Source organism: Syngnathus scovelli, chromosome 18 (assembly GCF_024217435.2).
Source record: "Syngnathus scovelli strain Florida chromosome 18, RoL_Ssco_1.2, whole genome shotgun sequence".
Classification (NCBI taxonomy): domain Eukaryota; kingdom Metazoa; phylum Chordata; class Actinopteri; order Syngnathiformes; family Syngnathidae; genus Syngnathus; species Syngnathus scovelli.
The window spans coordinates 7,341,812-7,352,804 of record NC_090864.1 but is presented as its reverse complement, the minus strand read 5'-3'; the positions used below and the strand labels follow the sequence as shown (position 1 = coordinate 7,352,804).

Below are 10,993 nucleotides of genomic sequence, written 5' to 3'. Positions count from 1 at the left end.
TTTGGCGAGCAACAATTGCATTAATGTGTGACGGAAAGAAGCGGCCTTGGAAAAGTGCTGAGCGGCAACAAGGAAGACAAATGAGCGGCGCTCTGATTCATCCCAGCGGACGGTGTTGCGCTGTGATTTGTGACCCCCTGGGATGGCCCCCACACCCGAGCCACCTCGATCAATACACCTGTCAGAGTTATGGCCTTAAATTACCGGCCGCTTGCTCGTTACCAGCCCAAAGATGGATGGGTGCGGCTGGTGCGTCACAGCGGAGAACCCGCCGATAAACGACGAGGCCACTCTGAGGATGGCGAGAGTAAATCTCCTCGACGCCACTCTCTGCAAACACTGTCGGACAGAGGAGGTAAACGTGACCCCCCCTCCTGTCCAAAAAGCGTCTCTCCATCAGTGGATGACCAAGCCACACTCAGGGCTTGACTTTACCATACCTGCCTACGTGCGTGACTTTCCCGTGCCTGTTCGCACTTCATCTCCCACACAGACGAGCTGAAGGGCCCGGGAGGATGACGCCGCCGTCGTCTCGCTCCTCGGAGATTCGCTTTTCCGCCTCGCCTTCGGGTGGGGGGAGCCAAAAAAAAAAAAAGGCAAATGACTTACGCTGAGCATGAAAGGAGCGAAAGGCATCAATTATTCATAAGAAAGATGCGAGAAAGCGAATACGTGCATGCTGAGGACGTTCTTGTCCAAATGCGCAGTTCCCGGCAGGCTGACGGCCTTTCAGGAAAGCGATTTTCCTCCCCCCAGCGCCCCAAAAACATCAGTGCAAGATCACAGACTTTAATCCCGGCGTGTTTTGACATCAAGTGGCGTCTCAGGTCTGAAAGCATCAGCGTCGACGCTACCCAAAGAAAGGCCTCCCAATATCTTGCTGATTGTTAAAAAAGGCAAAATTCTGAATTGGTGGCAAAGAAGTCATTTTGTTACTTTTTAATCGCTTCGATCCATCGGCATATTCTGTCATTTACTTAGCCATCGTCGTTTCACGGGTGTCAAACTTGTTTTGCGTTTGGACTGGATTTATCGCTGGCTTGGTGAGCGTCACCAAGTTAGCCCAAAGTCGCACACAGAGACGAGACCGTTTTTGACTCGCGTTTCAACTTACTCGCTCGCTGTCGAGGAGCCATCTTTCTTGCTGGCCAAAGAGCGCTTGCTTTTAGACAATCCCTGAAATGCACACCAGTAAAAAGTCAACGTGATTTTTTTTCTACCCAACTGCATACACTGATGATCTCTTCCCAGGTGAGCTTGGGCATTGAGAGACGAGCGCCGCCGCTGACACGTTTGCCGGGAGGGAGACGTAGCCATCTTTCTTCCAAACTGCTGGTAAAATAGGAAGCGAGAGGGAAAAGGTCAGCCAGCGCGGTAAACAAAGTGACGGCAGATGCATCACCTCGAGCCGCGGTGGCCGAGCGGCTGCACCAAATAGATGAAGGGCAACTTGCCGGCTAAAACTTTCCTCTTCCTTCGGAAATTGTCCCTTGGACTTGTTGTCTTTTGGCCTTATTATTGAAGAAGGCCAAAAAAGTATAAAGTATAAAGGTATAAAGCAGCATTCCCATTTCAAGCTCACTTAGTGACTTACTTGCTAATTCTTTGACTGCAAATGATAAAGCAGCAAATTCACTCCACTTTATTTGTAGAGCACAAATCATTTTTATACAGTCTTGCTGATGTATTCTATGCAGATAATGCAGTTTTTTTTCAAAATACAATTGATTTCATTTCAATTGAGTCTACAGCACGAGCAGTCGTTAAGCCCCAAGGCCTTAGCCTTTAGACTAGTAACGCGTTGATGGCCTCCGACATGAATGTCTGCACGGGGCATAAAAAGCAAACACCTCTCTCTCTTTTCTTTGTTGATGTTCACACTATTGACTTTACGTACAGAGCAGAGTTAAATTTCACGCTCCTGCACATGGATTTCCAATAAGGAAGGAGTCAATTCAATTTCCTCCGCATGGTTTGTGCAGCTCATCTTTATGGCCTCCGTTTCATCTTTATGGCCTCCGTCACTTGCTGTCCTTGCGCGCTTTCTCCCTCTCTCTCTCTTGTCTGAAAATAACCCAATGCATTTCAATAATGTTGCATAATGTGTTCAATAAAATATATTTCACATAAAAACAAATCACTCGCTAAATTCAACCAAAAAGGCACTAAACTAAAAATGACGTCTTCACTTCTTCGTGGACACTCCGTTTAAGGGGCGCCTTACTGCCCCCTAGATTTAGAATGGGAGTTATAAAAAAAAAAGAAGAAAAGAAGGGAGGGGGGAATGATGACAATTAATGCTCGTTTGTTTGTATTTGCATAAATGTTTTATTTTACATTCTTCAATGTCATGTATTGCTATTTAATGTCATGGCCACTGCTTGTTTTTTTTCTCCCATTGAGAACACGTTTAAAATTCTGCTTGTTACATTTCCGTTCTCTTTTAATTTCTTTACACAGCTATGTACAGACACGCTATTTTTACTTGACAAAATTGCTATTTATACATCACAAAAGCGCTGTGATTGTGTCCTATTCTTTCTTGTATGTCATTACGGCGACGAACTGAACATTATGCTTGATGATTGCCAAAGAAAAATGTCAGTTTGACGCCAGTGATTTCTATTAAAATCACCATTAAAGGGGCTCCTGAGGTCTTTGACAAGCTGTAGAAGCACTTCCAAGTTGGTGCTCGCTGCAAATCATTCTTGGAGACCACTACATAAAGTATGTCATGGATGGGGAAATATTTTGCTTCTCCAAATCATTAGCGTCATTATTAGTTACAAAGAAAAAGTATTGAATAAAGACAAAAAGAATTATACTTCACGAGCTACCGATGCTCAAAATGTTTGTGGAAGGAACCCCGTGGCAGTGTAAAACGTGCTGAATGAATGGCAAGCACATTTGTCTTCGGCTGAGAAAACCCTGGAGTAGAAAATAACTTTTACAAAATGGCACCATCCAGTGGTAGCATGGGTCACATACAGTCAAACGCAGCAAAAAGACATTGAAAAATAATCTTTATAGTAACTGAAAAGACAATAGTTTTACACAGTGGCATTTCTTTAATAAACACTTGCCAAAGGGAAATCTGGTGTGGTCGGGATTTTTTTAATACCAAAAAAAAGAGAAGAAACACTTTGTGTCCTTTTTTACGTTGAACCATTTTACAACTTTTACATTTGCTCCAGAGTCTCGCATTCATGATGAAATTAGCTCATCCAAGTGTCATCACACAGGAGCATTATTGTAAAAAAAAAAAAAAAAAAAAAAAACACGAGGAAGGCGGGGGGAGGGGGGGTCAAATGATGCGATGCCCTTGACCTGCTAAAAGTGTTTTTGAACTTCAGTCAGTAGTGCAAAACATGACTACTAACAATCCTGAAGTACTGTCTAAGTGGTCGCAGTCACTGGTAGGGTAAGAATGCACCAGAATAAGACTAGCTGTCCACCCCCCCCAAAAGATTGACGTTAAAAGACTCCTAAAACAAATTACAACAAAAATATGAAAATGGTCTGAGAAAAGCTCCTCTAACAAACTTGACCGTCTTGGACGGGGGGGAGGGGCGTCAAGTCACAAAGTGTCGCTTCCAGTTTGTCTAGAAGGGCAGCCCTCGACCTCGAACGGTGGAGTTGATGTGAGGGACAAAGCCGAGGGGCACCTGGGAGGAGGGCGAGGCCCAAGCGTGGCCTGGTGGCGGGACGGGCGGCGGGGGAAGAGGCGGCATGCCGTCCTTCCGGACCAGAGTGTGGTTGTACAGGTGGAGGGCGCCGGGGTTGGGTTGGCCTTCCACTGGTAGGGGGCTGTATTCAAAGCGGTGGTCCTTGTCCCCGGCAAACAACATCCCAGGGGCTCCTCCTGTGGTGGGGGGGCCCGGTGGGGGGAAGGAATCTAGGGGTGGGGCCTGGCTCGGTCCACTAAACGCTTCTCTCAGTGAGTGAGGCGGTAACCCCGCGCCCATCATGTGACCCATGAAGCTGTCCCCAAAGCCTGTGGGAGTGAAGGGGGGTGGCGGGACCGGGTGGCCAAAGTCGCCCCCGTAGCCGGGCCCTTCCGCGGTGGGCAGGGGCGGGTAGTCAGGCTCGGGCGGGCGGGCGCCGCCGTCGCCTCCCCCGGCCGACGCGATGGGCGGGGCGTGGCCGGGCTTGGGTTCGGGCGGCGGCCGCCTGTAGTCCAGGTCGGAGTGCAGAGGTGGCTCCGGGGGCTCGGGGGGTCTCTGGTCCGGGGGCAGGATGGGGACAGCGGCCAGGTCCGGCACTGTAAGACCAACAAAGACAGAGTGGTCCAACCAACGCGCGATTCTAAATCAAATGACAACTAAAATGGATTACCAGGGGTGACTGGGCTGGATTCTGTGGGTCTCTTGGTATCGGGAGGGAGCACATCTGCTCCCGTTGACAGGTTGCTGTCGGCCGCCTCCGGCCCGCCCCCAGTCTCCTGCCTCTGAGCCTGCAGTAGCTGAGCCAGCAGCATGGTGACGGCCGTCTGAGTAGCGGCTGCAGCAGCGGCCGCTGCTGCATCCCCTTCGGGGGGAGGAGAAGGGGGCTTGGGCATGGGCGGGGTTCGGGGCCGCGGGGGCTTGGCGACCAGTGGCTGAGCCGCCTCAGTGGGGGGCAGCACTTTGGACAGCTGCTGCAACGTCTCCTGGTTGACCTTGGAGCTCACAGCCTGGAAGAACTGGGCCGGGTTAGCGGCGGCAGCGGCGTTGTTGGGCGGCCCGAGGAGGTTCAGCAGGACGGCGAATTGCTCCTGGGTCAACTGGGAGTTTGGAGCTTTCGCGTCTGCCCATAGAACAGTATAACAAAGGTTACTACGCGGCTGGTGAAAACCCGTTTGCCATACGCGATGCGAATATTAGCAGTCGAATAGCAACAACGTGCAGCATCTTCTCGCCCTCACCCAGCAGTGAAGAAGCAGCCGCACTCGGGGCTTTGATGCCGGCGGATGCCGGGAATCCCTGAGGTGTGTTACTGCGACTGTCGTCCAGGCCCAGCTCCTTGCGTGGCGCCTTCGGCGGGCCGGCCAATTCCTCGGGCATCTGCTTCTGACGCCGACGCTTCTTGCTCCACAGCTCGTGACAGTCCTGCCACAGCGGGAGACTGGAGACACAAAAGGAACTTCAGTGGTTCGTATCCAAACAGTCGTGATCTCAAAAGTCAACAACATAGCCGCCTCCTGATGAACGTACTCTGGCGGGGGCATTTTGTCAGGGTCCACGTCCTTGAGGAACTCGCAGCTCAGCGCCTGCTCGCCCGTGCATCGCTTGCTGGGGTCAAGGTTCAGCATATGGTCAAACAAATCCAGCGCAGTCGGAGGAATGCTGAAGGCAGGACAAGGCCGCAAGGTTATCGACTCAAAATGCAGTACTCGTCAAAGTGAGGCAGGACTTGAAACTTACAAGGCAAATTCTTCCCGCAGTCGTCGCCTGTACTGCTTCTTTGGTTTCATGGTGTTGAAGAAGGGAAGCTTGATGACATCCGGCCACACCGCCGGACTCGGACTGCCGCATATCCGACTGCGAGACAGCAAAGTGCTCCAATAAGTTGGGAAGCCAGAAAGTTGCTGAAATGATGGACACCTGTCGTAACACCAACATTCGTAACGTTTTGCGCCACATGTGAGCATGTTGTTGGAAGGCACGACTGACTGACTGACTGAGGTTTGATTCCTGTCTGTCTTCTTGACAGTTTTGTGTTCAGAAACAAAATGGACAAAATCCAAAAGTGCAGTTCTAAGACCTGATCAACTCCAACTGGGCCAGCTCCTGGTTAGCTTGGAAGATGGGCTTCTTGGTGAACAATTCTCCCAGGATGCATCTGTGAACAGTGTCATTTTGTTTGTCCAAACCACATTCGTTTGTGACGCCATTGTCCTCTTTGTGTCCTTACCCGCAGCTCCAGACGTCGATGGCCGGCGTGTACCTCTCTTCGCCCAGCAAGAGTTCCGGGGGGCGGTACCACAGCGTGATGACTTTGTTGGTGTACGGCCGACTGGGAACGAGACGCAGACGTTGAGCGGCCGAAACTGAAATGCCGCACGACTCCAACGCTCATTGTGACAAGTGACGCTTAAAAGGGTTCTCCAATAAATTCAAATTCTGTTCAATGGGATTACATGACGTGAAAACGCCTTGCCGGAGTTGGACGAGTAACCAAAGAGGTGCGTGCAAAGGCGGGCGGGCGGGCTCACCTCTCTTCAGAGTTGTACAAGCGAGCCAGACCAAAGTCTGCCAGCTTGATTTTTCCTCTGACAGAAAAGAGAGAGAGAGAAGATGTGTTAGGAAACGCAAGAGTCAAAGTCATCATCAGGCTGGCCGGTGGAAAAGAGCTTCCCGAATGGCACGGAGGAGACCCACTTGTTGTTGAGCAGGATGTTGGAGCACTTGATGTCACGGTGCAGGAAGTTCTTCTTGTGGCAGTAATCCAGCCCCTCCAGCAGTTGCCGCATGAACGACTTGATGTGGCTCTCGTTGAAGTGCACCAGGCCCGACTCCAGCAGCCCCATCAGGTCGTGGTCCATGTACTCAAAGACCAAATAGAAAGCACCTGCCCGTAGAAGAAGGGATTTGTTGCAAGGTTTCTGTGGCATCTAGAATAAATCCAAAGGGGCACACGAGACGAAGCGTACCTTTATCGTTCTTAAAGTCCAGCGCGTCCTCCTTGTCGGTGACGATCTCCTTCATGTTGATGATGCTCTTGTGGTTGAGCTGCCGTAAAATTTTGATCTCTCGGATGGCCGTGATGGGGAAGCCCTCCTTCTCGTTGTCCAGACGCACCTTCTTCAGAGCCACCATCTCCGCTGCACACAGCATCACGATTAGCACGTCTCGCTGGGCTGCCACTTAAGCAAAGGAGAGCGTTTCCCCACCTGTGTCCTTGTCTTTGGCTTTGTACACCTGGCCGTACGTGCCTTCTCCCGTGATGCCGATGATCTCAAACTTGTCCACGCAGCGCTTGCCCCAGTCGATCTCGGTCTCCTTGATCTCGCCGTATCGGGGGCCGCACATTCTGAGATGCGTGTTTCGAGAGGGACATTTGGTTCGTATTCAAACAGGTGACGGGTGTGAAAAATGCTAACTTACTTGGGCCTTCTACGCGGCGCTTGGCTCTTTTTGTCGTCGGCCGGACTGCGAGGAGAAGACGTCCGGCTGGAAAGAACCGGCGGGAGTGGCAGTTCGGCAAGCAGCTGTCGACCCTTTCGGTCGGACTTCTTCTTCGCCGACAAGTCCTTTGCGCTGATGAGGGAAAAAAAACATTGATGGATTTTTGCTTACTTATTTTTCAGACTGTCGTATGGCACTCCACAGGGTACAATTGTGGGGCCCCTGTTGTGTTTTCAGTATTTGCTGCCCCTGGGTTCCAACTTAAGAAAGTGTGCTAGTTCCTTGTCACTGCTATGTCCTGCTGAGCAAAAAGAACATTTCCTCCTTACTGGACCGTGATTTTGAATAGGACCGGCATTTCCACGTGCATTTTTAAAACTGGCTGAAAACACATTTGTATTCTACTCTGTTTTCGTATTTGATGGTGTTTACTGTTTTTGTTATTCATTTCTTGCAAAGCGCGTTGTGTACAGTGCTGGTTGTGCTCTACAAAGAAATGACATTAAAGAAAAGCACGATGACGTCTATATGGTGGATTTTCACAGGTACCCACCAGTCGACTTTATCAATTTGCTCAAGAACACTCAAGGGAAGCGGAAGGGTCGGGACACCAGAGATGAAGGTCCCACTGGCTCGTTCCTTCTCTTTGCTCGGCCCGCTTGCCGTTGTGGCTTTCTTCTTGGAGTCATCTTTTGCCTTTGCGTCTTTGTTCCGGGGGGCCGGCTGCTCCGCACTCCTCTTCGAAGTGCGGTTGGAGGGCGACTGGGGCTGGCTGGATGTGGGCGTGTGTGGGCCTTTCTCCGCCGCTGTTGTTGTTGGAGGTGCGGGTGGCGAGGGCGGGCGCCCCTTCCTGGCCGCGTGATTGGTCTTGGGACTGGGCTGGTGAGCGCCAGTGCCGCCCTTGGTGGGCGTGGAAGAGTTGCCTGCGCTTTTGGCTTTGGCGGCGGCCTCGGCTGCTTTGGCCTTCTTCTGCTTGCTGAGCTCGGCCGCCAGGCTGCTCTTGAAGGTCAGCGTGCTCGGTGAGAGGCTGGAAGGCCGGCTGCGGGAGCGGGAATGGCGGTGGCGGCTGCGGGAGCGAGAATGCCTGCTAGGAGGATACGGGCTGCGGCTGCGAGACCTCACCGATCGCCTGTAACAAAAAAGACGCAGCGTGTTTACAAGCACTTTGCACGTTTCAAAGTACAGCCGGACTACATTGTGTCTTGTCGGAATTTGGCTCTTCATTACAGGCCTTGGACTACATTGTCCAGATAAGGTGAGAAATCCTTCGCCAGATCTCAGGCTTGTACCTCACCTGACATCCGGACTCGGGCTGAGGGATTTCCTGTAGGGACTTCGAGATCTCCGCCGGCCTCCGAAGGGACTGGCGACAAACTCCCCCTGCTCGTACGGACTGTGCCGGCCGTAACTGGGAGATCTGCGCCAGTTGGCCGGACTGGTAGGGGATCGCTTCCTCTTGCTGCTCGGGTACGAGCTGGGTGACTTGGCAATGCCGTAAGCTCCGTACACGTCAGCGTCTCGGCCGTAGTAGTTGGGCATGGGAGAGCTTCTTTTGCTCGGGTAAGTGGGGCTTCGTCGAGATATCATCTGGTTGTAGCCAGGCGGGGATTGGTAGCTGTACGAGTAGGATGTCCCATAGGGACTTTCAGCTTTGAATCCCGGGCTTCTCCTGTAGGTTCTCAGCTCTTCGTCTCGATATGACTGAGGAGGAACGTCTCTGTACGCAGACGGCGGTTCTTTATCAGCTCTCGTTTTACTCTGTCGCCTTTTAGAGTCCCGTTTGTCTACAGCCTGCGATGACTGACCGGCGGACGACCTTTTGCCATTTTTGTCATTAGCCTTCACCACGTCTCTGTGGTTTTTAGAGATGCTGGGGCTGAGGCCGCCACGAGGTTTGGCGTTTCTCTCACGATTAGGACGTTCCTTCCTCCGGTCGAGGTCCTTGCTCCGTTCCACGGGTCCTTTGGCATGCTCGTCCCTGATGGGGAAAACGTCCCGGCGGTCCCTCACCGGGCCGTTACACTCCCCGAAGTCCGCGGAGAACCGATCGACGTGACGCTCCAGTTTAGGCGAGGGGCTACCGGAGAAGCGCTCGGACTGGGAGCTCACGTCATCGTACTCCACCAGTGTCCGAAGTTCAGCCTCCTTGACCAAAGTGCCATGTCGGTCATTGACAGTGCCTTCCGTTGCACCAATGTGCCACAAGTCTCTGTCCTTGGCCTGTCTGCGTTTCTTCCGACGAGAAGCCGAGGAGCGTCTATTGTCCCGGTGTCTGTCCCGCTGGGCCGTGCTGCTTCCCGGCTTACTGACGTTACGCCTGTCCTGTCTGCTAGCATTTCTCTGAGCGGAGGGACTCCGGCCGCGGCCATCCCGAACTACATCCGAATTCGGCATTTATCCAGAGGGTTACATCAACGCCACGCTCACTGAGAAAGAACCTTTTACACTATTATGCTTCCGGCTGGGCAGTGGGACATAATAACACCGGGCCAGTTAGCATCATAATTCACGTTCGGAATGCCGCGGCTATCGCGATCACTAGCTTCACGTTAGCATCACAAAGCTAACAGATTATGTTTCGAATGTGTTCCACGAGAGTTTTATCGCGACCCAATTCGGCCACATGCACAAACAATTTTACATTCAGCTAGCAGTCGACGATTAAACATCCGGACTCCTCCACGGTGTGCATTTTTACAAATTTGCTAGCACATGCTAAGTAAATGTGAGCTAGGTTAGCCTCCAGGGGCTAACGGTACCCGACGACAAACCGCATTCGTGGACAAGAGTGCAGGCCCGAGGCCCGTCCGGATTTAAAGCCCCGATTCCTTGAACCCACCGCGGCTGGTGCGGTACGAGCGGGTACTTCCACCCGTAGGTTGGTGCCCGGAGTCAAAAGCAAACTTGTCGGCCTCCCATTTGACACCGCCGAGTCGCAACAAGGAAGTTAGCCGCCAAGTCGCTAGCCAACTGGGAAGCTTTCTTGTATCTCAGCGTGGACTCGATCGCAACTGCCGTCAGAAAGCCGCGTCCTCCGTCGTGTGATCCACCGAGTGATTCGCTCCCGTCGGTGGCGTCATCATTCTCGAAGGCGCCCCCAAGCGAGCACCGTGCTTGATTTGAATGAAGTTCCCGAACGGCGTGAACTTAGGCAAGGCAGGCGCGTTACTGAGCTAGTGCTATCCAACACTTCTTGGGCCCCGCTGACTGGCTGCCCTAGACGAGCTTTCAAACTACAGGCCTCGTGCGCCGGCGTCAGCCAATCACGGCGTAGTGCGAATCGACGTGGCCCGACACGTCATCGCCGAGGGAACCCCTGATCCCCACTACTCGAGTGCCAGCAAGTGCCGCTGCGTTCCTTCACGTACTTTCTTCTAACACTTTGAGCTAACACCAATGGATGTGGACACAATTATTCTTTTCTTACACGTAGATACGCACGGATGTATTTAGTCTGTACTTATGTGAGCGCAGCTATACTTGCAAACAAGGAAGCAATCGGTGCCCCTTGACCTGCTGAATTTGGGCACGTAGAGGTCAGGATTGCAATTTTTGTGTGATGGCTACCAGGGCTTCTCCCAGTTCATTATATACAATTTTCAGTAGTAGGCTATGCCGTCTTCCACAAGGCCCGGGGTCCCGATAGGTCAGCAGGTCACACAAAACAGACCAAAAAAAAAAAAGCATTGGGCTCTACCCTGCCCCACAATTGTCTCCACTCTTCTCCGGCAGTGAAAATCACGTCACGCGCTATGCATCAGCTGGACCTTTATGAATGATGCGTTGTTCTCATCACTACAGCCTGTGCTAATGCTATGAATACAAATTTGTTTTCGATGGAGTAAACGTTGTAGAATAGTAAAATAAAGCTCAGCTCATCTCTCAGC

General features: G+C 52.0%; 1 protein-coding gene across 1 annotated transcript; it reads right to left on the bottom strand.

Moving 5' to 3' along the window:
• Positions 1–3,006: 3,006 nt before the first annotated feature.
• cdk13 (cyclin dependent kinase 13) lies at positions 3,007–10,340 on the bottom strand. Its single transcript, XM_049749627.1, has 14 exons — positions 8,401–10,340; positions 7,660–8,235; positions 7,086–7,238; positions 6,872–7,011; positions 6,632–6,802; positions 6,360–6,549; positions 6,194–6,250; positions 5,893–5,994; positions 5,743–5,820; positions 5,403–5,519; positions 5,193–5,324; positions 4,904–5,103; positions 4,336–4,785; positions 3,007–4,261 (listed from the first exon to the last, which is right to left on the bottom strand). Exons 1-14 carry the CDS (start codon positions 9,498–9,500, stop codon positions 3,603–3,605), a joined length of 4,125 nt encoding a protein of 1,374 aa, XP_049605584.1. The 5' UTR covers positions 9,501–10,340; the 3' UTR covers positions 3,007–3,602.
• Between the last annotated feature and the right edge of the window lie 653 nt (positions 10,341–10,993).

Excerpts from the sequence above, each read along its gene's own strand:
- cdk13 (XM_049749627.1), bottom strand. The coding sequence starts at position 9,500 with ATGCCGAATTCGGATGTAGTTCGGGATGGCCGCGGCCGGAGTCCCTCC. Across the intron at positions 5,821-5,892 it reads ATCGACGTCTGGAGCTGCGG|ATGCATCCTGGGAGAATTGT; the intron begins GTAAGGACACAA and ends CACTGTTCACAG. Across the intron at positions 4,262-4,335 it reads ATCCAGCCCAGTCACCCCTG|TGCCGGACCTGGCCGCTGTC; the intron begins GTAATCCATTTT and ends TTGGTCTTACAG.